This window comes from Neoarius graeffei, chromosome 25 (genome assembly GCF_027579695.1).
Source record: "Neoarius graeffei isolate fNeoGra1 chromosome 25, fNeoGra1.pri, whole genome shotgun sequence".
Classification (NCBI taxonomy): Eukaryota; Metazoa; Chordata; class Actinopteri; order Siluriformes; family Ariidae; genus Neoarius; species Neoarius graeffei.
This window is the reverse complement of record NC_083593.1, coordinates 46,096,719-46,124,472: the sequence shown is the minus strand read 5'-3', so window position 1 is coordinate 46,124,472 and position 27,754 is coordinate 46,096,719. Positions and strand designations below refer to the sequence as shown.

The following is a 27,754-nucleotide window of genomic DNA, read 5'->3' as shown; positions in this document are numbered from 1 at the left end:
GGCATGGCCACAAAAGTGGACAACTGTTTTTTAAAAATAAAAAATAAAACAACAATCATACTTAGTATCATTTGATCCACCAATAAAACTATTAATAAAATATGTATTATTCGTTTACCTATCACCATTCAACTTATTGTATATTTCATTAATTTTCAAAAGCTGTTAATGATTTTCTTTGATTATTGTTTAATTTAACTTGTTTTAAATATATATAATTCCTACCTTTGTTTGAGCTTGTTCATTCGACAAAATGCTTTTATGACATTATAAAAACAAAACATTTTTGTTTTAATATAAACCGAGCTCTCCAATAGCCATGCGTCACCTCGCCGTTAGCCACGCCCACCAGTCAGCTCAAAAAGTTTATTGGAGCGCGAGGAGGTTGGGCCTCATTCACACTCAGGGCCAGGCAGTTTAACTTCCCTACTCCGTTCCTCTAACAGCTGGAACGGCGAGACCTTGGTTATGTCTTTGGCGGATCAGAGTTTGCAGTTTTTCCCGGTGAGCGCGCGGGTGTCGGTGCTCCGGGCACGAGGCCTCCGAGTCAAAGGGAAGGATGGCACTAATGATGCGTACACGGCTCTGCAGGCGGGCCGCGAGACGTTCCGCACGTCGGTATCGGAGAAGCGCGCGGAGCCGGTATGGGGCGGGGATGCCGCCGCTTTCATCTTCACGCTGCCGCCGGAGAGCGCGCGTGCAGAGCAGGACGGCGTCCCACTGCAGGTGCGCGTGCTGCACCGTGTCCCCCTCGGAGCGGACAAGTTGCTCGGACTGACCGTCATCGATGTGCACGAGCTCCGGCAGAACAGCGCGCGCGAGAACCCACAGTAAGAGCGCATTTCCTTCCCACGTTTGTTTTTATGCTCGTGCGTTATGGTTGGATCGATACTGGAAGGTATTCATTTGCCCTATGCTCGATATATATACCGCGATATTTAGGATTTGTCAATAAGTGATACTCCTTATCTTGGGATTTTTTTTGGTTGTTGTTGTTGTTTTGTTTTTGCAACCCCCCCCCCCCCCCCCCCCCCCCCCCCCCCGTAAAATCAGAATCCGAATTAGAACAGAGTTTATTGCCAAGTCCGTTCTCACATACAAAGAATTTGCTTTGGGGATTACAGTTAAAATAAAAATTACTTTTGTCCATTTTTAAAAAAAGTTATATAAATAGACTATTAAAAGACTACTCAAATATACAAATTTTGAAAAATTGACCTATATTTAAGGTATATGGCATAGACGTCGCCAGACCCATTTTAGGGTAGCTCCAGCCACCCTATCTTATGGCAAAGCCACCCTATATTTTTTGCCCTTTTTTAAATTATTTATATTTTTATTTTTTTTCCCAAAAAAAACAAAGGCAGTAAAGCACTGAACATGAGCCATCAAGAACGCAAGTTAATCCGAACAACAGTTTCTGCTTGCTTATTTATTGTTTAATGCAATATTATTAATATCGTTATGATTCCTCCTCATTGGCTCTGTGTCAAGCGTCACGTCGAGTGGTAGGCTAGTAGGACTTAAAAAACTACGCGGGCATTCTGCAGCAGGCGCGGTGCGGGCTTCCATTGAGTTGGGTTTGCAGAGAGTCAGAATTCTATGCTTTCATTTGCAGACACACACGGTGAGATTGTAATTTGATGTCAGTGGTTTGCATTTGCTTAACTTTACCTAGGCTATATTGAGTCTTCTGTAGAATGTTTACATGATGATTTGTGAAGCACTTGCCCTCTTCAGTTTGCGCAGGAATGCATGACACCTACCATTGGTTTTTTCACATTTTTGTAGTTTAGCTGGTGAAGTTGCTTCAGCAAACAATTAAATGATGAAAGCAATTTTAAAATAGAATAGAAATGGTGGGAAGTGTGTCCCCAAGGTGTGATGCTCTTGAAATAATGAATTGATTGACAGCCTTAGTAGGTGCTCTGAAAAATGTTCGGCGCGCGCTGCGCGCGCACAATACCTTTTCTCCTCTGGGTGCTAAGCTACCCCTGTCTCTCAAACCTAGTGACGTCCCTGGTATATGGGTTGTTTTAAGTCCAAGCTGTACAGTACATACGGTATGTCTTGGAGTGTGCAAAGATAGGTCACGGGATGAAGAAGTTATGACATGAATGTGTGTGTTTTATTAAATAACCCAGTTATACGGTGTGTGTGCTGGAATGTGCAATAAAAGATCACAGAATGAAGATGCATGAAATGTGCAAAATGGCAGTTCAGAGAAGTGCATTTATTTTACATAGTGAGAGTTTGAGTCATTGGGAGTCTCTGATGTTATTGATGAAGTCTGCTGCAGTGGGGGGGGGAAGCTGGCCTTAAGGCAGGAGGTTTTGGTTCTACTGGACCACAACCTCCTACCAGAGAGAAGTGTCTCAAAAAGCTTGTGTCCAGGGTGAGAGAGGTCGGCCACAATCCTTTCTGCTCTCCTCAGGGTCCTTGACTTGTACAGGTCCTGAAGAGACTGACTGACTGCAAGCTTCTATCATCCTCTCGGCAGAGAGAATAACATGTTTCAGTCTGCCCTTGTCCCTGGTAGTGGCAGCAGCGTACCAGACGGTGATTGAGGTGGTGAGGATGGACTCCATGATGGTAGTGTAAAAGTGCACCATCGTTGTCTTTGGCAGATCAAACTTCAACTGCTGCAGGAAGTATGTCCTCCACTGTGCTTTCATGGTGAGGGCAGATATTTGGCTCCCACTTGAGGTCCTGAGTGATTGTAGTGTCCAAGAAGTGGAAATACTCTATGGAGGTTACCGGGGAGTCAAACAGGGTGATTGGGAGGGTGTGGCAGAGCTCCTCCTGAAGTCTACAATCATCTCTACTGTCTTTAGAACCTTGAGCTCAGTTGTTCGACCTGCACCAGGACACCAGATGGGGGGGGATTTGGTGCTGATAGTTTGGGAGTCCAGCACCTGTTTCCCCAACTTCATGTGCTGCTTCCTGTCAGACAGGAAGTCAGTGATGCACCTGCAGGTAGAGTTAGGTATGCTCAGCTGGGAGAGCTTGTCCTACAGAAGAGCCGGGATGATGTTGAAGGTGGAACTGAAAGCCACAAACAGGATCCTAGCATAGGTTCAGGTGCTGGAGGATGAAATGAAGAGCTGTGTTGACCGCATCGTCTCCAGATCTGTTGGGTCTGTAGGCGAACTGCATAGGGTCCAGGAGTGGGTCAGCGATTGCTTTAAGGTGGTAAAGCACAAGGCGCTCAAAGGACTTCATAACCACAGAAGTCAGGGTGATTGGTCTGTAGTCATTTAACCCTGTGATCCTTGGCTTTTTGGGGACAGGGATAATGGCGGAGGCCTGTCCAGGGTGTACCCCACCTCTTGCCCGATGTCAATTGGGATTGGCTCCAGTTCACACATGACCAGCAACAGATGAGCAGCATAGACAATGACACTATTCATGGCTGTCACAAGAGTGGACAGGTAAACCGTCAGATCCTGACAGTTCACATTCTTCTCATTTATGGTAAAAAGTAGCAGTACAAAAAAGTCGCTCTGAAGAAAGTGCAGTCAAGAAACTTGGACTAAACCAGTTATTGCTAACAAATTACAGTTGACTAGACTGCAGTATTAGTCTGCCCTGTTTTAATCCATTGTAAACCTACAGCTTAAAGGTACTCAGCATATTTTAGCTTTCAGCAAATGTCAATCGCCAACACCCACAAGGAAACTGGAGATCACCATCTGCTACAGTAACCCTACATACAAGAGGTCATTGACTTGCAACCTGTGTGACACTCATTTTCAGATACTATATAATTATCTCAAAATGCAAACTGACTTGTTTATTTTTTTGTTATAGCAGTCAGAACAGATATGATTTTAAAAAGTGAAGCACTAGGAAGAAGGCTTGTCAAGCAAGTGTCTATAATTGGGCTGGTGTGTTAATCCAGGGTTGAACAAGTTTGTGCTGTTTGTGTTTTATTTCTGCTTGGCTGGCATATTATATCTGGGTGGTAGTGTCATAGATGGCAATCAAGCATGAGAATTAAAAATTTAGGCCACACCCACTTGAACAGTTCAGTAGCGTTTTATCACATTTCTGTCTTGTGTTGAAACTGCTGAATAGTCAACTAACGCTACGTTCACACTGCAAGGCTTAATGCTCAATTCCGATTTTTTTGTGAAATCGTTTTTTTTTTTTTGTGAGGTCGTTCACATTAACAAATATATGCGACTTGTATGTGATCCTCAGTATGAACGAAAAGCGACCTAAAAGTGTTCCGCATGCGCATTGCAGGATACGACGACGTCACACGCAGTGAGCATGGCCAGTGTTTACGGAAGTAAAACCGCCCGGTTGCGGTATGACCCATCCAATCTAGCTTGAATAGCTGCATCCCCCCCAAATGGAAATCAGCTCCCTAACCTCTGCGTCCTTCCATTGAGAAGATTCAGAACCTTCACAGCCCGAAGCGTCCCTCGCATTGATGTCATGCGCAGGGGCGCAGATACGTTTTTTGAACTGGGGGGGACAAAAAACTGGGGGGGACAAAGCTGCCAGCAAACCAACCCCGATATGCCTGTCAAACTTGTTGTGGGTTACCATAGCAACCAAGCTCGAGCTCGCAACCTGTGCAGTCTGCGCAGCTCAACCAACCGAATATCAGTCTTTGTTTTATGTGAGTTGTTGCAACTATGTATACACTGCTGTGCACCTCAATAAACCGAATGGTAATTAGTCTTTTGATTTTTCCGTGAGGTTTGCCTTATGCAAAGAAAGACAGCATAGACGTTTTTTCCTCCCTATAAGTGGGGGGGACCGAACGAGGTGAATTTAAATCTGGGTGGGACGAGTCCCACCCTCTATCTGCGCCCGTGATTATGCGCCATGTTGTTGTAACTTTTTTTTTTTTGAGAGACCCGCCGCCTACTTCAGCGCAGAATAGTGACGTTTGTGGCTTGTTGATGACGTGTAAGTCGGATGAATGCGACCTGGCGGTTCAGACTGAAGTCGCATATGAAAAGAGCGGATAGGAATCGGAATTAGGACCACATATCCAAACGGCCTGGGTCGGATTTGAAAAAATTGGATCTGTGTCGTTCATATTGTCAATAAAAGATTGGATACAGGTCACATATGGGCGAAAAGATCAGATTTGAGTCACTTCAGCCTGCAGTGTGAACGTAGCTTAAATGTTCTTGGGTGCCATTTAGATATTTGTGGCACATTTTAGTTACAGCAGTAGCTATATTTATCTGTTTCTACACAAAATGGAGAGCGTTTTATCTAAACAGTACTCCATACATGCACCATAGAAGAACAACAACAACTTTATTCATCACATGGTTGTGAAATTCCTCTCTGCATTTAACCCATCTGAAGCAGTGAACGCACACGTGAGCAATGAGCGCACGCACACATCCAGAGCAGTGGGCAGCCATGCTAACAGCACCTGGGGAGCAGTTGGGAGTTAGGTGCCTCACTCAAGGCCGTCCCATATTAACCTAACCGCATGTCTTTGTGGGGGAAACCCACGCAGACACGGGGAGAACACGCAAACTCCACACAGAAAGGCCGCTACTGGGCTCAAACCCAGAACCTTCTTGCTGTGAGGCGACTGTGCTAACCACTTACACCACCGTGCCACCCTAACATACAAAGTGTTAATGCTCAAATTAGGACGTTAGTATGCATTTTGTTCAACATTTAAATCAAGATTGTACGTTTTGTTTATTAAAACATCTAAAACAATCATTGATATGGTGGCGGTTTCGAGGAGTAAAGAGATGTTTATATAGTATTCATGGGAGGAGTCTCAGCTTCACGTGAGACTGCATCACACCACCACACTGCTGATTTATTTTCCTATAGAAGCACGTCAATAATTTGTCCAGTAGAAAATACTTTGGCTAACACCACTTGATCCTTGTTTAAGGCTGAATGTACAATACCACTGGTGACCTCCCTTTTTTTTTTTTCCCCCCCTCTCTCCATCGTAGTCATCTTTTATGCTGATCTTAATGACTAAGCAGGCGTAAAATCACATGATTTAAACATGGCAGTCACTGTGGTAGGGAGACCAGTGCTTTTATAGAATAAACTGGCTTGTTGAAACCACAAAGCCATTTTACTGATTGTTTAGCTGATGTGCATGTAGTGTACATTACACTCGCTGGTCACTTTATTCGGAACACATACACCTGCTGTTTTATGCAGTTCTCTAATCAGCCAATCCCTTGACAGCAGCACAATGCATCGAATCGTACAGACACAAATCGAGAGCATCAGTTAATGTTCACTTCAGACATCAGAATGGGGAAAAATTGTGATCTCTGTGGCATGGGTGTTGGTGCCAGATGGACTGGTTTGAGTATTTCAGAAACTGCTGATCTCCTGGGGTTTTCACATGCAACGGTCTCTAGAGGTTACACGGCATGGTACAAAAAAACGAGTGAGCAACAGTTTTGTGGGTGGAAACGAATACCTTGTTGATAAGAGAGGTCAGAGGAAAATTGGTTCGAGCTGCCAGAAAGGATATCGTAACTCGTATAATCACTTTTTTTTTTTTTTTTTAAATTTTTTATAACTGTGGTGAGCAGAAAAGCATCTCAGAATGCAACAGCAGAAGACCACATTGGGTTCCACTCCTGGAATTCCAAGAACAGGAATCTTAAAATCAAGAACAAGTTTCTATTAAAGTGGTCAGCAAGTGTGTGTGTGTGTGTGTGTGTATAAGCCATGTAAAGAGTTAATAACTGCTTTCATATAAAAATATTACTGTTTTTTCGCTTAATCAGGGCTCAGATTTCCTGTGTTCTGACATGGCTAGACTTCTGAAACTCATTATAATTAATCATTTAAATGCTTGGAAAATGAGACGAAGGAAATTAATGGCTTTTTATAGTCCTTTCTATGCTATTTTTAAAGTAGTACTCAAATGTAGCTGTTCTCCAGCCTGAGCTTTGGGCTGAATAACATCATTGTTGCTGGTGAATGCGAAAGAGATTTGTTTCAAGATCTTATCCCACTCCAGCCAACCCATTAGACCTTGATGGCTGCTCAGCTGCGTTTTGCTATTGCTTTAGCTGTGTTCGTTCTCGGACAGCAGACGACCCTCCAGAGAAATGGAGAAGACCATTAGGGTAATATTACGTACAATAGCCATAGACAGAAATGCATAAAAGCATGATTCTGTTCCATTCTTTTTTTTTTTTTTTGGGGGGGGGGTCCTTCAACTTGCCCTTGATCACTTTTTCCTTCGTCGATCTAGTTGACCATTTTCAGGGGTGTGCTGTTACTTTCAGCTCAAATGGTGTGTAAGATGAGCATTTGATTGAATAGAAAAATCAAGCCAACGTTATTGATTTCTACTTGCCCAGAAAGCAGTGCTGCGATCTGATACGGTTTAATTTTTAGAGGATTATTGACCTCCATTTAGCTTGCAACCTTCTGCTTACTAGCACAAGTGGAATTTAATTTAAATTCTTCAGGTGAATTTGATTAATTATTAATTTTGTTTGCCAATGATTTGCTGAGGACTGTCATGTCTAAGCTAACGCTCTCCAGGTTTGGCGTCAGGTTGTACAAGCCAGAGCCACGTCCTATTCATACACTCAGACTTTTAAATCACTAAAGAGTACAGTTAGAGCGAATTCTAACCAAATGGAGAGTTCAATTAGCATTGTTTAATCGCTAGAGCGTTTGAACACCACTGAAAGCTTAAACATTAACCTGAGCTCTTGAACAGCCCTTGAAAGCCTGTGAAAGCTGTACAACTTTGTAATGTGTGTCTGAGTAACTTTATACGAATGTAAATGGTATACAAATTTAGTGCGATTATTTTCATTAACACGCATTTATAAGTGTCTACATTTGACACATTTAAATATCTTCGTAAATTTGTGAAGGTATGAGCAACACCACTATCAGATCACATGTTTGTAGAACACTGCAGGAATGTTAATCTATTCTGATAACGTTCTCCGTGAGTTGGATGTCAGCCGACTCCTGTTTCTTGCCCTCAAATGAAAACCAATCTTGATTCTTGAAGGCTGGTTAAAATTTGATCTGTGTAGGTGTCCAGCTCAGCTTCCCTTAAATGGATGTTCTGGTAAAAGCTTCATTTATTTGCCATGTTGAAATAATCACTTAATCTTAAAGCATACATTGTCATAAACCTCATTCTTGCCATTACTATAAGTATTGGAACAGGGGGGCATGGGTTATTTAGAAAATGTAGAATATTTTTTTAGAAGACGACTTAGAAACACAAATTAGTGTTTGGACACTTGTGCTTTATTGTAACCTGCAACTTGGATTGAGATGTTTCAATCGAAGAGCTTTATCAGGGCAAAGTGATGTTCACCTGTATCATACGTATTAAGGTATACACCGATCAGCCATAACATTTAAAACCACTGATGGGTGATGTGAAATAACATTTGATTATCTCGTTCCAATGGCACCTGTCAAGGGGTGGGATATATTAGGCAGCAAGAAGGAGAACAGTTCTTGAAGTTGATGTGTTGGAATCAGGAAAAATGGGCAAGCGTAAGGACCTGAGCAACTTGGACAAGGGCCAAATTGTGATTGCTACTGTAGGATGACTGGGTCTGAGCATCTCCAAAATGGCACATCTTGTGGGGTGTTCCCCGTATGCAGTAGTTAGTACCTACCAAAAATGGTCAAAGGAAAGACAACTGGTGACAGGATCATGGGTGTCAAAGGCTCATTGATTCACATGGGGCACGAAGGCTAGCCCAATGTTCCAGTCCCACAGAAGAGCTACTGTAGCACAAACTGCTGAAAAAGTTCATGCTGACACCTTTCTGTTTTAGCCAGCATTCTTGAAAAAATGCGTTCTTGGCTTGTATAATTATCCATATTACTCCACAAAGTCATGTAACTTCTGATGTTGCATATCAGTTTGATGGACCAGCAAGTTACAGAAACGGGAACAATGCCTGCCTCTTTTATTTATTTTATTAAGTATCTCGTTCTACCTCATCACTTTTGCTTACATCTTGAAATGACAATCAGCTGCCTTCTTTCATCACATCATGAGGCGTGAACACGTGACCAATAACATAAGTCCGCTATGGTTACTAGTTAGTCATCATAGATCATTATATTAAGACGATTGTATTTTGGATGCAAGGAGACCCAAATAATGAACATGTATTAAAATGATTTTACTATTGTTACTTTATTTAAAATGTATATATTAATTAAAAGAAAAAAGTGGCTCCTGCATGGCGCAATTGTGAGTTTGAATCCTCATGAGTCAACTATCTGTGACAAGGAGCTCGAGAGCAAAATTGGCCTGTGCTTGCAGGGAGGGAGGCATAGTATAGTCTCTCCCCTATCAATTGCAGTGATGACCAATCATGGACGTCTGTGAACTCATGCATACAGCGGTGGATGGATAATGCTTTCTTCCCAGGGTGTTATGCTGTCCCTGACGCTGCATGAGTTGGAAAAGTTGCAGTTGGATGAGGTCATGTGCCTTGAAGGAATCGCCCGATGGCCTTCACCATCTGTGTCATGTGATAAGGAAGAGCTGTCTGGTGGATGGGAATTGGGCATGACAAAATTTGGTAGGAATTGGCAGGGGAAGAAAAATAATAAAATAAATTAGTCCGAGGTACCGGATTCTGTTCTGGATGTTCTAGCGCAAAATAAGTGGCTGCTGCCCACCCCTGCTTCTGTAAAATGTGCAGCATGCTACATACTAATACAGTATCATGATTTCTAATAGCACTGATTATGTTCAGTGTTCTTGGTTTTCTAGCCTTTTCCAAGTGTAGTGAAACACACACTTCATAACAATCAAACTTTGTGTAGTGCTACCTTTTAATCTTAACCTTAGTTAGGTGAAACTTCTAGCTGCTCGGGTAGTGATGCAGACAGAAAGCTCTTGACTGATGCACACTCAAAGCCTGAAGTCCTTATCAGTGCAGGAACCCAGTGAGTGAATTTAGTCTTTGTCATCCCATCCATCTTCCTGTATACTGTGGTACCAAAAAAAAAAAAATCAACCGTATATAACTAACTACACCATACGCACAATGTACATAACTACGACACGCATGCACTTGGTGTACACATAATGTATACTTGTATTAGCTGTCCAGCACACAATTTGTATAAAAAAAAAAGGGCGGGGGGGCAGAAGCAGGAAATGACCTTTTAGTTTATCGGTCCTCTAAGTCAACAGCTGAGATGGAGAAACTTCCTGAATGATCAAATCGGACACTTCTTGTGTTTTCATGTTCATGTACACTCTATATAGACAGAAATATATGTTGATGCATATTTATTTTATTTTCTGGACAATGAGGGTTTTATTTATTTATTTTTAATTTTCACATAAATCTGAAAGTCTAATAGATATTCTAGTAGAAGGAAGCATTATGGAAAAAAGGATGAAGTTGTCAAATATAACTTTTGTAATGACTTCATAAAGATTGACTTGGGTTCCTGACATCATAATGCAACACTAATAGGAGAAACACTAACTGAGAAACTCTAATCCACCTGTAGGTAGTGCTGATTTAGATGTACAAGTTTAAGAATTTTAAAAAAAAACCCAAAGCAATGGCTGGAAGTTCAAGTGAATAAAAGGCTATGCTCTCTGGTTGGGTGTGATCCTATTCCTCAATCCATCATCAGCATTAGCTAACAATAATGACTAACACTGACTAATTGTGGGTGTGTTAGCTCGTGTGTAAAAGAGGGTAGTTAGCATTTTCCTATGACGTAGCATAAGCAGCAGGTTGAAAATAAGCTGTTATTGGTTTCATGTGTCTTAAAGGACGTCTGTGTTAGCCTTCATTCTGTCCTCTTGGTAGCTGAATTGACCCAACCAAACCTGGGAGGAAAATGTCATTAAAAATCCAAGCAAAGGGCGGCACGGTGGTGTAGTGGTTAGCGCTGTCGCCTCACAGCAAGAAGGTCCGGGTTCGAGCCCCGTGGCTGGCGAGGGCCTTTCTGTGCGGAGTTTGCATGTTCTCCCCGTGTCCGTGTGGGTTTCCTCCGGGTGCTCCGGTTTTCCCCACAGTCCAAAGACATGCAGGTTAGGTTAACTGGTGACTCTAAATTGACCGTAGGTGTGAATGTGAGTGTCAATGGTTGTCTGTGTCAGCCCTGTGATGACCTGGCGACTTGTCCAGGGTGTACCCCGCCTTTCGCCCGTAGTCAGCTGGGATAGGCTCCAGCTTGCCTGCGACCCTGTAGAAGGATAAAGTGGCTAGAGATAATGAGATGAGAAATCCAAGCAAACAAGGGGGGGGACTTGCATGTAAACATGAGAGAATTTGGAGGCAGAGTCTTGTGCTCCTTCTAGAAAATGCAGTACATTTGTATAAATGTGCTTGAATTCAACTGTTTTAGCTTTGTGGTTAAGGGTTTGCGCTAACGAATGACTTGCAACCACGCGATCAAAAATGTGCTACGTCATGAGCGTCCGCCATGATGGTGGATATACAAAGCAACTAGGATGGCAGCTGCTGAAAGCGTGTCTGTAAACAATACTGAATTTTCTCAGTATTACCATGATTTGAACAGCTGATCAAAGATGTGTGGTTTTGACCCATATTATTTAAAAAAAAAAGTCAGACTTTTCTGAAGATAAGACACTTCTACTGACCATCGAGTACCCAGATATCACATTCTATCTTGTTTGGCTGCCAAAGAATCAAGTCCGACCTTGGACGAAACATAGCCCATTTTCTGAGTGGGTACCCAGTCTGGATTGTTTCTATCGTATAATTTTGCTGGCGCTCCTAGAAGCGAAATGGTAATACAAGTGTTAAAATGAGAACAACCACCGAGTGAACCACGACAAGAGAACGCTCATTTTATAGCAAAATTCTAGCAACACGAAATAGTTCTTCCATGATGATATATCGAGAGCTTTTGAATCTCACCGAAGATAAAATGATTACTGCAAACACGAGCTGTTTTGGTTTTAGTCTCTGTTAGATCAGTCCTGCCGATGTTGTTCAGCCGTGCTCATCTCTCCGTACTAAGCCTCAGTTTCCTCGCCCTCTTTACAAATCACGGACGGAATTCTAAAAAAATCTGAATGTGCCACGGTCATGAGTATTGTTGTGACCATAACCATATACAGCACAAAGATATGGCAGAGCTAAAAGAATGCTTAAAGCAGTGGACAAATAGTTGTGCACACGTGACTGTTTTGTATGGAATGTCGCTTGACCCCACGTTTGTATATCCACTAACATGGCCGACATCCGGGTTTATTTTGCTTTGACGTTACTTGCAAGTCAAGGATAACGTGGTCCGAAATGGTTTGCTCTGTATAATTTATAAAATATAATTTTTGTTTACATCAGTTGTCTGGTGTAGATGGCTCTCCTGGTCATTCAGCTTGACACTGGATGACTGTTTGTTTAAACTTGGTTTATTAAGTTACTCATCCAGAACCCAAGTTCAAAAGTCAGAGAGATTAGATGCAGAGATTTATTAAGGTAAAATTACATGCATGTAGGACAATATACTAATGTACAACTAAAACCAAGGAAAGCACAGCAAAGTTTAAAACAGTTTAAGGAGTTATCCTTCAGGTGTGTGTGGGTGTGTTTTTTGCTGAATTTTCACTCCCAGGTTGCATAATATGGGCAGAAACACTCCTGAAACCTTGGCGTGTTGAGACATAATACCAGCTTGTCTGGAATGTTCTACTTCAGTTTTTTTTTTTTTTTTGTTTTAGCATGTTGGGAGTGTCTGAAAACATGTTGTGAACAAATGATTTTTGTTAATAAATGATGTCTATATAAATTAGAAGGGCCTTGGTCAAATGTCGTCAAATGACTTGAACTTGGGGATAATGCTAAAGCTGGACACCAAATTTCATCCAAATCCATTCACTACTTCTTGAGTTATGTTGGGGAAAAGGCAAAAAAAAAAATATTGGGTCCTTATACATATGTAGATTTGCATCAGAGTCTAATCAATTGTTCCTTGGCCCATGGCCCACATTTCCTCAATCTGTCCACTACTTTTTGAATTGGGCCAGGAGCAGACAAATAAATGGAAGCAAAAACATAACCTCCTTCAGCAAAGTTGGTGGAGGTAATCGATGATGTGCGTGCTCTTTTCTTGGGATATAAGTGTTTGTTTGCTTGTCTGTGATATGAGGCTGATTAAGTGACTTGATAGTTATATTGATGTGAAAAATTGCACTAAATATACCGAATTAACCAAATTTACGAACTTGCATGGCTTCCTCTGGAATGTGGGCGTTTTGAGATTTGTTCCGTCATCATACTTGTACTACCCCCACTGTTTGTATTGCATCACATGCACACGAAGCATTCATTTACTGTATAACCATGTGTGCCACCAATGTGCTAAAAGAATGCAGGATAAAAAGGGTAAAGACATGCAGTTAAATCAAATATAAAGCCTGTCTTATGAGTGTACAACACACACACACCATTCCAGTTTGGGCTTTTACATCAGTGGCAGGTTCTCTGGGGTTTTACGCATGATGAGCTACTTCTCCATAGTGATTAAACCGTAGTGTGGTTAGACTGCTCCTGTTCTAACGTAATGATAGTATTCATGAAAAACCTGTGATAATGCTGACAGCCTTGTAGTGTAACTCCTTTATCAGCAGGATGTGGTGTTTCCTGTGCTCTTATGGTCTCTGAAAATGACATGTCTGCACTTTTCTGGTCTGTTATTCAGTAAAACTAGTGCATGAGACTCTAAAAAATTTAGAGTTGCGTTACACTTATGTATGGAAGCATATTTGTGTATTTCTGTGGTGAAACAGAGGTGGTTTATGGGGAGGTGCACAAGTTGATAAACAGTGTGTTGTGCTTTTTATATATCATTGGTTGAGGTGGCGATTTGTGCCAAATTTCATAAATATGAAAAGAGAACTAAAGAAGTAAACTTCAGACACTAAACGCTATATTTTGTGTAACATGAGAAAATGATGTACATTTGAGAAATTTTAAAATTTGTGACGTGATGCTGCTTGTTTCCTGCAGGTGGTTTAAACTGTTAAATAAGGCAGGAAAAGCCGATAAGGAGCGTGGTGAGATTCTGCTGGACATTCAGTTCCTGAAGAGCAGTATGAGTATCAGCATGACTGACCTCTCTGATAAATCACACTCGCGTCTTGGGAAGTTCAAGGACAAACTCAAGGGAAAAAAGAAGGAAGGGTTGAGCGACTCAGCATCTGCCATTTTGCCTTCAGTCAGCCAGGTGCTGACGGACAGTGAGGGAGAGATGGATGGCGAGATGGAGGGAGAGTCAACAAAGAAGAAGAACAAACTAAAGTCTCTTTTTGTTCCTAAATCCAACATGAAGCGCAACTCTATGTCTCAGTCCATGTCCTCATTAGGGACGCTTCCTGATAAAAACTCGTCAATCAGCTCGAGCACGTCCTCAGGCCTCAATGTGGACTCTACAGAAGGTAACAAATATCTCATTCTATCATTTTATAATTTTAACTAGTTATATAGATAGAGATTGTGTATGTATATGTACTCTTGGTGTTAATCATCTTTTAATTTTGTGTGAAGGAAAGAAAAAGAAGAAATTTCCCTTTTTAACACACAAGCGGAGTGGTAGCACAGACAACAAGGTGTCCAATCATGGTGATGTCACCCTTGGCTCAACCAATCAGAATCCTCCATCACCGATTGCAATTTGCATAAATGGGAGTCCTGTATTCAGAGAGGAAACCCAAAGTGAAGACATGCAGGAAATGAAGGAGGAGGTAGAAAAAGAGGAAGAAGAGCAGGAACGACTGGAGGAAGAGAAAAGGAGGGAAGCTGAAGAGGAAAAAAAGAGACAAGTGAAAGAAGAGGAAAGGAAAAAGGAGGAGGAAGAAAAAAGGATAAAGATGGAGAGAGAGAAAGAACAAAAGAGAAGGATGGAGGAGGACGAACAAAGAAGGATGGAGGAGGAAAGAGAGAGGCTAAGGATGGAGAGGCAGAAGGAGGAACAAAGAGAACTAGAGGAGGAAAGAGAGAGGTTAAGGATGGAGGAGCGAGAGAGGCTGAGGATGGAGAGGGAGAAGGAAGAGCAAAGAAGGATGGAGGAGGAGCAAGAGAGGCTAAGGATGGAGAAGGAGGAGCAAAGAAGGATGGAGGAGGAAAGGGAGAGGCTAAGGATGGAGAGGCAGAAGGAAGAACAAAGAAAGCTGGAGGAGGAAAGGGAGAGGCTAAGAATGGAGGAGCGAGAGAGGCTGAGGATTGAGAGGGAGAAGGAAGAGCAAAGAAGGATTGAGGAGGAGCAAGAGGTGCTAAGGATGGAGGGGGAGAAGGAAGAGCAAAGAAGGATGGAGGAGGAAAGGGAGAGGATAAGGTTGGAGCGGGAGAAGGAAGAACAGAGGATAAGGATGGAGGAGGAAGGAGAAAGGAGAAGGATGGAGAGGGAGAAGGAAGAGCAAAGAAGGATGGAGGAGGAAAGGGAGAGGATAAGGTTGGAGCGGGAGAAGGAAGAACAGAGAATAAGGATGGAGGAGGAAGCAGAGAGGATAAGGATAGAAGGGGAGAAAGAAGAGCAAAGAAGGATGGAGGAGGAAAGGGAGAGGCTAAGGATGGAGGAGGAAAGGGAGAGGATAAGGTTGGAGGAGGAAGCAGAGAGGATAAGGATGGAGAAGGAAGAGCAAAGAAGGATGGAGGAGGAAAGGGAGAGGATAAGGATGGAGAGGGAGAAGGAAGAACAGAGGATAAGGGAGGAGGAGGAAAGCGAGAGGATAAGGATGGAGAGGGAGAAGGAAGAACAGAGGATAAGGGAGGAGGAGGAAAGGGAGAGGATAAGGATGGAGAAGGAAGAACAAAGGGTAAGGGAGGAGGAGGAAGCAGAGAGGATAAGGATGGAGAGGGAGAAGGAAGAGCAAAGAAGGATGGAGGAGGAAAGGGAGAGGATAAGGATGGAGAGGGAGAAGGAAGAACAGAGGATAAGGGAGGAGGAAAAGGAGAGGATAAGAATGGAGTGGGAGAAGGAAGAACAAAGAAGGATGGAAGAGGAGGAAAAAGAGAGAATAAGACTAGAGAAAGAGGTGCAAAGAAGAAAGTTGGAGCAGGAAGAAAAAATGAGGATTGCTGAGGAGGAAGGGATGAAGGAAGAGAAGAAACGCACAGAGGGAGAACAAATGATGAAAGGGGAAGAAGAACAGAAACTGACTTCCACGGACTTCACTCGTTCAGCCAGAATCTCCAACGTTAAACCGAGGTTTGTTCCCTGTGTTCATTCACTAAATTACCAGACAAAACTGTGGGTGGTAAGAGAGCAACTGGACTTTTCTTCAAGCAAGTCCAGTTGCTCTCTTTTACCACCCACAGTTTACTTTGACCTGGATGACTGAGAAACTTCAGACATAAATTACCAGAGTGAGCATTATCAGTGTTTTACAGTTGCATGCATACAGTTCTACAGTAGTATGCAACAAGTAGAGGATAAATTGGTATGAACTATTTTAGGCAGTAGTACGCTACAATTGGAGTATTGTTTAGAACCCTATTTGCTGTAGAAGTATGCAATTCCAATCAAGTACCTCATTTGCATAATAGTCTGTGACAAGCAGAGTATTGCTGAAATACCTCTATTTAGTATATTTTGCATTACAATTAGGGTTGGGCGGCACGGTGGTGTAGTGGTTAGTGCTGTCGCCTCACAGCAAGAAGGTCCAGGTTCGAGCCCCGTGGCCGGCGAGGGCCTTTCTGTGCGGAGTTTGCATGTTCTCCCCGTGTCCGCGTGGGTTTCCTCCGGGTGCTCCGGTTTCCCCCACAGTCTAAAGACATGCAGGTTAGGTTAACTGGTGACTCTAAATTGACCGTGAGTGTGAATGAGAGTGTGAATGGTTGTCTGTGTCTATGTGTCAGCCCTGTGATGACCTGGCAACTTGTCCAGGGTGTACCCCGCCTTTCGCCCGTAGTCAGCTGGGATAGGCTCCAGCTTGCCTGCGACCCTGTAGAAGGATAAAGCGGCTAGAGATGATATGAGACAATTGGGGTTCTAGATCTCATTTCATGCAGCAGTTGCACAAGTGGGTGGCACGGTGGTGTAGTGGTTAGCGCTGTCGCCTCACAGCAAGAAGGTCCGAGTTCGAGCCCCGTGGCCGGCGAGGGCCTTTCTGTGTTGAGTTTGCATGTTCTCCCCGTGTCTGCGTGGGTTTCCTCCGGGTGCTCCGGTTTCCCCCACAGTCCAAAGACATGCAGGTTAGGTTAACTGGTGACTCTAAATTGACTGTAGGTGTGAATGGTTGTCTGTGTCAGCCCTGTGATGACCTGGCGACTTGTCCAGGGTGTACCCCGCCTTTCGCCCGTAGTCAGCTGGGATAGGCTCCAGCTTGCCTGCGACCCTGTAGAACAGGATAAAGCGGCTAGAGATGATACGAGTTGCACAAGTGGAGTATTATGTTTAGCACAGTAGTATGCACCATAAGTTGAGTTTTTAGTGTGGTAGTATGTGTCACAAATGGAGTATTGTTTTTATTCCTTTATTTAGTGCCATATTATGCATCACAATTGGAATATTTAGTGCAGTAGTATGTACCACCATTGATGTATCCTATTTATAGGAACGTGGTATGCACCAAAGTAGAGTATTACAGCAACCTACTGTATTTTAGTAGTATGCACCAAAGTGGAGTGCTATTTCGCACCCTACTAAGTACAGTTGTGTGGACTTTTATTATCCTATTAGGTGCAGTATTTGTATATAACTAATGGAGTCATTGGGACTTGGCCTAAGGCAGTACCTTGCTGCTATTAAACTCATTCTAGTATAACTAACACCTAGTATAAACAGAATACTAACTAGTTCACTCATCATTTTATTCCAAATACTGTGTTTCCATCCCCCTTTATCTCTCACGCACACACTCTGTCCACACATTACTGTGATTATTTTGGTGTAAATGTGTGTTCCTCGTTCATCTAAATGCACTGCTTCCTGGTGTTCAGTGACTTTTTACGCAAAAATGCTGTTAAGCTCGCTATACACGGCTTATTTTATATCCTAACAGCTTAGCATGTGCTTGTGTAACACTGATGTATAACAAGTTCGGAGCGCTTCGACATATAGCACTCTTTAGTACCGTGAATCAAACTGTGGGACATTTAGTGAAAGCTGGGGTGTTTTGAGTAGATGTGATCATGGAAATTACACGCAAATGCAGACCAAAACCACCTCTGTGAAGCTGCCTGGTCTCTATCCAGGACATGATATAAACGCAATCCATCTTGACTGCAAGAAGTGACCAATGAATGAAAGACTTTTGTGAGAGAGTTTCCAGTACTGTCCCTTTCCCACATGCCTCTCAGCTAATGTTTTTCCTGGCAGCTTTAATTTGTACAGTGTGAAAACAAACGGAAAGTATTAATTTCAGTGTTTTGACTCTGCAAACAGACTGACTGTGGAGAAAGCACTCTTTTGTTGCCCTAGTACACTTCTCAGATAAATCCCTGTGAACATTTTTTTTTTTTTTTCCTCCCCCTTCCCAAGCTCTAGTAAGACTCATTGGATGGATGTTATGAGAGTTGCAGTATATGGGGTCCCTGAAGCATATCTAGTGGGATATATAATTTTTTTCCATTGCTACAGTGGCTGAAACAAACATTTATTATATGTACGGTGCCCTCCACAATTATTAAAAACCATAAAAATGGTTGGGGGGGCACCTTTTGGTGAAGTTGCTTCATCTCTCACTGAAAAACTGCGAGAAATCCAATCTTTAATTTAAATAAACTTATTCAGAGAAAAACAAACCAATCCCTCATCAATAATTATTTTCAGCAAAAACACATGTGCCACTATTATTGGCAGCCCTGGAAATGAACACAATGTAACTGAAGCATGTTTTCCATTTTAATTGTATGTTTTTTCACTTGATTGCAGTGTATAAGAAATTTCAAGCTGTAACTTTCAATCCATGAGATCCTGATTAACTGGTGAACAAATGAGGTGACCCCAAGGCCAAATTCCTTTAGTCATCCATCAACATGGGAAAGATAAGAGAACACACAAACCAAATGAGGGAGAAGTGTGTTGACCTTCATAAGTCAGGGAATGGTTATTTAAAAAAAAAAACTACTCGCCTGACTGTCCATTTCTTCTGTTGGGGCAATAATAAAGTGGACACCAACTGGAACTGTTACAAACTTGTTTTGAAGAGGACCAAAGTTTATTTTGCCTCCATGTACAGTGAAGAGGAGGGTAAGAGGCCAAAAAAAAAATCCCCAAAGATGACTGGTCAGTTACAAGAAAAAGTAAAATCTTGGTTTCTGAGTCTCCAAAACCACCATCAGATGCCACCTCCATGCCAATAGATTATTTGGAAGGTCTGCCGGGGGGGGGAGCCTTTTTCTGTCAGTTAACTACAAATGTAAGCATCTGGAGTTTGTGAAACACTGCTACAACTTTGACTGGAACTGTGTTCTATGGTCTGATGGAACAAAAGTGGAGCTTTTTGGCAGTCAACACTCAAGGTGGATTTGGTGTAAAAAGAAGGATGGCTATAATGAAAAGAACCCGATCCCAACTGTAAAATATGGTGGATGTTCTGTGACATTTTGGGCTGTTTTTTTCCTCCAAAGGCCCTGGAAACCTTGTTCGGGTACATGGCGTCATGGACTCCATGAAATCCCAGAACATTTTAAATCAAAATCTGGCTGCTTCTGCCAGGAAACTGAAACTGGATCTTCCAGCAAGACAATGATCTGAAGCACATGTCCAAATCGACACAAAAATGGTTCCCTGAGCACAGAATCAAGCTTCTGTCCTGGCCATCTCGGTCCCCTGACCTGAACCCCAGCGAAAACCTGTGGGGTGAGTTGAAGAGGAGAGTGCACAAGAGAGGGCCGAGGGCCCTGTATGATCTGGAGAGATTGTGTAAAGCGGAATGGTCTCCGATGCCCTGCTCTGTATCTCCAACCCTATACAATGTTCTAGGAGAAGACTCGGTGCTGTTTTACTGGCAAAGGGAGGTTGTAAAAAGTATTAAATGCAGGGGTGCCAATAATGGTAGTACATGTTTTTGTTGTGAATCAATTAGTTTGGATTTTTTTTTTTTTTTGAATGAGATGAAGCAAGTTCACCAAAAGGTGGATAGCGAGGGATCAAGTTGACCTTGCTGTAGACGTCAGAGCTTGACAAAGATGACTTTTTTCTGTGCTCTTGATGGTTTATTTTCCAAAATGGTGGATGAAAATTTGCAAATTTTGGGGTTTTATTCCCAAAACTCCTCCATCTGCACATAACTTGAAGTTGTGTTACTGCATTCTGCTAGATAGTTATTTGCTCCTGTAAAGGTTTCTTGGAAAACTAGACCAGATTCAGAAAGAGCCTTCCTAGTCGGAAACGGTGTCATTGTATCTGTGTTGCTGTGGTATAGAACACCAATCTGCCATGAGCAGCTCATTAAAGTCCTAAGAAGATCGTGTCCCAAGATGATATTTAGCACCTTTGTGAAATATTTAGTAGGTCTTCAGTTGAGTCTGTGGATGGATACAGTAGTGCAAGTATGTCTCTGCAAGCTTTTGGTTCAGGTGAATTATTAAGAACTCTGGTTAAATAGTGATTCGTTAAACTTTACTAAACTTGGTACAGTAACATCATAACATGCACTAACCACAAACAACCTCGAATCATAAATTGTAATCCTCCTTGCCATGGTCTTGTTTTTCTCTTTCCTGCTGTGTTTTTAATGCTGACTGCTGATACATTAGGTCTTGCTAACCCTCATCAACATTCCTTGTTGTATTTTACTCGAGGAATGATTTACAACTGTGGTCTGCCCACAGGAAATTTCTGCCTGCCCCAAAAAGCTGATCTGGCGATTCTAATCTTCTGACTCATGTTTTTTTTTGAAAGCCTGTATGGCTCATAAAATAGATACTGACTTCAGGAAGGAGGTTGTAGTGTGGTGGGGACTTCTTAGGAATTCATTTTCAGTTTAAATAACTTTCTGCAGCAATTGATATGAATTAAAATGAATTTTTGTCTTGCTAGAGGCCTGTTTGAATTATAGAGAATGAATTATACATTATTGTGCTCAGTATCCCTGTTCTTAAGAATTCTCAACTCATTTGAGTTTTGTCTTCCATGCCAACTTCACCATTCCACAACTGAAACTAGTGTATAGAGTGATTGATTAGTACCGGTAAATAAACCAAATAAAATGTCTTTAAAAAACGGTCTATATTATTCATGCCAAAGCTGAAACTATTTACACGTTGTATAGTATTGTCTACAGGCTTTTGTGTGGTTCTTTACTTCAATTATTGTATTGTGTAACACAAATCTATCTAAATCTCGCTTTCCTTTGAAAAGGAAAGGCTTTAGCGAAATCCAAGACTGGAACTATATAGTTACGAAAGCAGGTCTAATCACTTTCACTTGACAAAAGCGACATTCCTTTAGTTGTTCTTCTTTGAACATGTAGCACTTTTCGTAATAAGGTCCAAAGAGCTTTAGCTGGCGAGTCAACTTATTCACACTGACTTGGATATTTCATTAACTTCTATCGCTGTTAAACTGATGCTTTTCGTAGTTCAAGCTCAGATTCTGTAAACAACTCCATTCAAATCAAAGTAACATGACCTTAAGATATCAATTTGGGTTTTTTAGGATGCCGTAACTTTCTGACCATGTCAAAGAAAGCAACATCCCTTCAGCTAAATCCAAATTATTGACTGCTACTTGAGACGATTCAAAAAACTGACAAACCTTCATGGAGGTTAAAGTTGTAGATCTTGATCAATAAATCAGTGACTGGACTTGTCTTCACAGTTTTACCACAAATCCAGTTTTGATGATCTGAGCGCACAAGTTTGATTGGAACAATTTTAGAAGACAAGCTGAATGCTTTTGAACATTTCAAGAAAAGTTTGCCTAGCTGTAGTAAATGTACACCAACACCATGACATGCAGTTGAAGGGTGTGTGTGTGTGTTTGGCTAAAGGAGAAATGCCTCAAATTTGGCCTGATTACACTAGTGTGGTCAAAGCATAACGTTTTAAGATTATCTCAAGGAAGATCTTGGGCTAAATCAAAATATCAGGGCATTTTGACCTGCCTACTACAGAAGACATGGATGACTCAACCCTTTTTAGATTCATGATCTAAATTTTCTCAAAACATACAGTTCTTATACTGCTATTTACTGTAATGCTCACACAGTACAAGTACCTCTGTCTAAAGCACTCACTTTGTCTTTACCTGTCCTGCTCCCTCAGCGTGTCTGTCTCTGCAACAGTTTCTCAACTGTTCATGGCAAACACTAACCCCTTTTTGGACGACTGTTTAGATGCCAGCATTTCAGAAAACATCAGTGTTAATGAGGCAACTACTAAAAAAAGACGTGCACCTTTGCCTCCACAAAAGAAGCCAGTGTTGACCGGGCCAGATGTTTCCACCAGTGGGGTTCCTGAACAGCATTCCCTTTTAACAGAATTCTCAAAATGTCCAGCACCTCAACCACCAGGTATTCTGAAGATGACTAGTGAAGTGACTGTCAAAGAAAACACGAATCAAGTAGGTCTTGGTCAAGAACCGAGGAAAATCCCTGAGACGTATCAGGAAAGCAGTGTCTCCTCAGTCTCTCAAGATGACACACAAGTTGATGTTAATCCTTTTACATGTGATGAACCAGTGGCTGTAAAACACAAGAGACCAGCACCAAAACCAGGAAGTGGGATATCCATGTCTGAAGGTAAGCCAAGAAATGGTGGCAAAAACCTAACCGAAGGTACTGTTCACCTTGAAGAAAAAACAAGTGCTTCTAATAACCAGAAACTGTTGAGAGCCCCAAATGATTTAGTTGAAGATGTCAAAAGTGACCTTACTGATCTGTCATGGAGAGAACAACATCTGGAAGACATGGTTGAGCCTGACTCTGCAAAACTAAATGCTCCTTCATGTGTCAGTCCAGAACCTCTGGGTTGCAAAACTGATGGACTGCCAGGCATGGAAAGATCCCAAAAGAAGTATCAAGCCCCTCTTCCTCCAGCTAAACCCAAAAGAAGTGGAGATCCAAGCACCCCACACCAGCAGCCATCTCTTTTAAACAAGACTAACCTTGAACAAACCTTAGAGAACCATAGTAATAAAAAGGACCAAGAAAATTCATGGGTTTCTAGTGTCGAAATACCTGCAGACAGCACTCCATCATCCACAGTTTCATCCTCAACTTTTACTCCAATTGCTGGGAATTCACAAGTCATGAAACCTTGTGCTATTGAGTCGGTGGAGACTGGTTCTGGGTCAAGGACTTTGTCGTGGGCAAATGTGGTACCCAGTGATGTAGGTGAAGTAAGGGAACAAGTTGCTCCCACTTCAGTAATCAGGTGAGATTCCTCCATATAGTCATAATTTTGCCCGTTCCATAGAGTTAGTATTGGCACTCTTAAAAATGATTTACAGTAACCTTGTAAACCAGGGGTATGAAAATGTACTGGTGAGATGGTGAGCCATAAAAAGGGATTCTGAAAGAAGCCTGTTCTGTGCTGGAGGGCCTAATGGTACGAGTAGGAAAAGCCTCTGTTTGTATGACCTTTCCATCTAGACACGATTTTACCAGTGTGGTGTATTTGGCGTAGATAAATCAATATGCACAATTCTTTAGAATTGTTTGGTTGGGACAGCTCAGTGATTTGACTTTAGGATTTTGTTGGTTGGTTGAGTTGAGGGTTTTTGTTTTTTTTTTTGTTTTGTTTTTAATAAATGCCCCCTGTGGAGAAAACACCTGGCTATGTTGCAGTTTTTGGAGGACAAACTTTGTTCTAAACACTCCAAACAACTCATAATTCTGAATCCTCTATATTGTGAGTCAGATTACAACTACCACAGTCATTGTGCGCCCCCCCCCCCCCCCCCCCCCCACATGGAACCTCAATGTAATCATTGTTCGCCAGTCACTTCTTGTAATTGTACTTCTTATGTACTTCCTAGCCCAATATATCTAAACAATACATGTTGCCCAAGCTGCAAAGCCTCATTTTATTTACATATCATGGACCTGGAACTTGTGTCATTCAGCATAGAATTTCTGTTCAAACTCTTGTCTGGTGAATAGAATGATGAGTGCCATCCCCAGGAATAACCCGTTTTAACCAATGCACTATTTGTGTTAAAAATCGCAGGATATTGTATGTTTGTGTGGACTGTTGCTCGTCTCTGCTGTGTCATCTGAATAAATGCTATTCTCTAAAAGAACGTTAACATTTCTGTTCTGTCTGTCTACAGGCAGCATGCTGTGAAACCCCTGAGTGCTGCAGAGAATCTGCATGAAATTCATGAATCTCGAGTAACTGACAACACACAGCCCAAAACGAAGGTACTGCTCCTGACATTGTATGTGAAATGAATGAATACTTACTGCACCGTTATGGTCAGGTCTTTTTGCCACAAGTTCAAGTTAGGTCATGAATGGGGGGGGGGGTCTGTCTACATTAATGACTACTGTAAATGCATTGAAGCTACTGAATGTTGAAGACTGCTTTGTTGGCAAAATCGTGTGTGTGTGTGTGAGTAAAACAAAAGTAAAATAAGTTGTTTTAACACAACTAGATTGTACATGTTGACTATAATGTATCACTGAATATGATGCATTTAAAAGCTATAGTCTCAAAAGCCAACCAGATTGCAGGACTTATGTGGAGATCATTTGAATACATGGATAAAGGTGTCCTCTCTCGTACAAGTCAGTGATACACCCACATCTTGAGTACAGTGCCCGAATATGGTCACCTTACACGTGGAAATTGGCGGAACAGATTGAGAGTGTTCAGAGACGTGCTACAAAACAAGTACCTGAACTGAGGGATCTTCCATATGAGGACAGACTGAAAGCTCTTAAGCTACCTACATTAGTGTACCACAGACTACGAGGCGATATGATAAACACCTACAAATATCTACATGAAAAATACGATACAAAGGCATGCATAACAGGAATGAGGACAAACACCAAGACAAGAGGGCATAGTCTACAACTGAGAAAGAACACTGTCAAGAGTAACAAAAGACTATATATTTCTTCAGCGACTGAGTGGTCTGTTGGTGGAACAACCTGCCTGAGACAGTTGTTACAGCACCAAATGTTTAATGTATTCAAAGCATGGTTGGACAAACGTATGGAGGACCATCCCATGGTATCCAACCACAAGGCCTTAGACAACCCACAGAGACCTGAAATGATAGTCAACTGAAAATAGGAGCGGGTCAACTTAGAATACTACAATTCCTACCCACCCGAAAGACTCGACTCTACTCTAAAACTAAAAGGGTTACTGAAGTTAGGGTTAGAATTAGGTTAAGGTGTAGATATACAGAAGGTCATGGAGGGTCCTCACAAGGATGATAAACAAATGTGCATGTGTGTTTCAGGCTGCAGAAGGAGCAGCGAAAGGCCCATATTCTCAGCTGACGCAGGCTGAGCTGATCTCTCTAGCATTGCGTCAACAGGAACAGCTTTCACAGCGTGATGCTAGGATTCAGGAGCTGGAGAGATACATCGATAACCTACTGGTGCGTGTGATTGAGGAAAAACCAAGCATTCTGATGACCATGAACGCAGTGAACAAATCTATGTGAGCAGTCAAACAGGAGGTGCTGAACAAAGCAATACTGACTTTCAGGAAGATGAACTGACAATGCTAAGTTAGGATGTGCTAGTGTAGTACTCACTGTGGTGCAAAGTCTATGGTTTTAAAGTCTTTATTACAGAGATAAACACATTGACATGGGATTTATTCCCCCCCCTCACATTCATAAACCTGCTCGTATTACATATCATGGGACAGAATAAAATGCAGCATTTGTAGTTTCCTGTTTTGTAAAGCTCAGGCTTTGGTCACTATTGGACATACAGCTCTCTGTACCTACTTTGTTTAATAGTTCCTTTTTTGTGTGTGAAACGAGGGAAAGTCACACCTAAAACATGCAGTATATTGCCTTACTCGATGTTGTGTAATGAGTGCAATACTGTATCCCTAAAGCACTTTAATCAGACATATATATTTTTCTCCTTTTTTGAATTTTGTAATCAAGTGATTTTTGTAATTTATAACTTTCATTTGAAGTGATGTTATCGTTTTGGGTTTTTTTTTCTGAAATAAAGGATCATTTTGCAGTAGAGTTGCCTGTTTTTAAACCTCTTTCATGATGCAGCAATTATTCAGGTATTTTATTACAGAACAGACTCCCAACCATACTCTGGACATTTTGGTATTTTTCAGGAAGAGCTGTTCAGTAGCAGACATCCTGATGTGGTAATAAGACACGATGTGTTGAGAACAGGGAAATGTTTAGGATATTAAAACGTGCATACACAGTGTACTCCTGAACCTAAGTGTGCACTTCTTTACATCTTAAAACACTTTGGTGTAGATAAGGACCCTGTCATATATGGTAATCATATGCGGCTGCGCATATACTGTGTGACTTACGGGTAACGCCCGGGGGTTACCCAGAGTGTGTTGCAGGAAGTTAGCTGATGTGGTATGTTATTGTGCTGCTCAAGCGGATTCATTAAAACCTGTTAAAGATATTTAAGAGCCTCTTTCGCCATCATTTACAGACCCATTGGTAGTTTTTTATTATTATAATTTTTTTATTCGCTTTACTGAAAATCACAAAGACCTTACAGCCCCCACAAGAACTCGTGTACGTGTCTGTCATCAAAGCTAATTTACTGTAATATGCTAATAACCGCGTTTAGACATTTCTAATTTTGTGTTTTGCGTTGCACTTTTCATTATGTTCATTCTGTATATTAATTTGTTCTCGTTATATATAATAATCAGCTTCTAATCTACGGAGCCTTTTTTTTTTTTAAATCAGGCGAATACAAGGATACCAAAAGGGGTCCTTTTGGATAACAGGAGAAGCATCCTGCATCCTCCCTCCCCCCGACAATTATTAACGCTTTTAAAGGGCGATTACTAAAACCCGGGATGGAACGGGACATATTATCGCGCACGGACCGGACCGGGGGGGTCTTACCTTAGCTGTACTATCACGTGTCATGGTATAGTTTGGATAACATACTCCTAGTTGGTTAAGAATAATCAAAAGACATAAATTGCTGTGTATGTGTTAATATTTATTTCTTCTTTGGTCTTCCACGTTCGCTCTGATATTTGACACACTTTAAATTCTTTGCTTTGTTCATTTCATCCTGGGTTTTATGCTCCAGTCCTTCACATGATGGATGATACCACTGTTTACATTTAGTACAACTGAAATACAATTCTCTCACTATCCTGTGGCATACCGACAATAAAACAGGTCCCATTCCGTATCGCGGGTTTTAGCAACAACCCTTTTAAAGTGTTAGCAGATTTATCAGTGGTGAATTAATTTCCTCAGATTTTCACTCTCTAGCTTATATATGGCATTTGTATGATTTTACAACTTGTATATAAATAAAAATAAAACCTTCATTGTTCATTAACTCATTCTCTGTCTCCCTCTAGCGGTTTTATTAGTGCATTGCCGCAGTAATTTCGAGAGCCGGAAGTGAGCTCGTGAAGCGGCTACATATCCGGATGTTAACTTTTTTTTTTAATTTTTTGAAAAACTACAAATGTACAAACCCAATATGGCAACATCATGTTATCCTGTTAAATATATGGAAGAACAGAGAAATTATCAACGGGAACAATCTGATAAAAATTAGTATAAACAACTTGTAATTTAAAATAAAGTATGTAGGAAGTGCTGTAGTTAAAGATATCCATGGATAGAAAGGAGGGAAAAAAGGAAAACCAAGTAAACAAGAAAAATAATTTAAAAACATACCAGGACAAACATT

General features: G+C 41.6%; 1 protein-coding gene across 2 annotated transcripts; it reads left to right on the top strand.

Annotated features, from left to right (window-relative positions):
• The first annotated feature begins 376 nt into the window (after positions 1-376).
• rab11fip1b (RAB11 family interacting protein 1 (class I) b) lies at positions 377-26,074 on the top strand. 2 transcript variants are annotated; one of them, XM_060908797.1, is made up of 6 exons: positions 377-830; positions 13,974-14,401; positions 14,511-16,170; positions 22,176-23,285; positions 24,184-24,274; positions 25,327-26,074. In XM_060908797.1, the coding sequence occupies exons 1-6, from the start codon at positions 469-471 to the stop codon at positions 25,531-25,533; spliced, it is 3,858 nt and encodes a 1,285-aa protein (XP_060764780.1). In that variant the 5' UTR covers positions 377-468; the 3' UTR covers positions 25,534-26,074. The 2 variants fall into 2 exon arrangements, with proteins under 2 accessions (XP_060764780.1, XP_060764781.1); XM_060908798.1 differs by lacking the exon at positions 22,176-23,285 and having other exon boundaries at positions 378-830.
• Positions 26,075-27,754: the final 1,680 nt, after the last annotated feature.

Bases quoted from the DNA above. Each gene is read 5' to 3' on its own strand.
- rab11fip1b (XM_060908797.1), top strand. From the start codon at position 469: ATGTCTTTGGCGGATCAGAGTTTGCAGTTTTTCCCGGTGAGCGCGCGG. The intron at 16,171-22,175 runs GTTTGTTCCCTG...CTGCTCCCTCAG, and splicing joins ATCTCCAACGTTAAACCGAG to CGTGTCTGTCTCTGCAACAG. The intron at 24,275-25,326 runs GTACTGCTCCTG...TGTGTGTTTCAG, and splicing joins ACACACAGCCCAAAACGAAG to GCTGCAGAAGGAGCAGCGAA.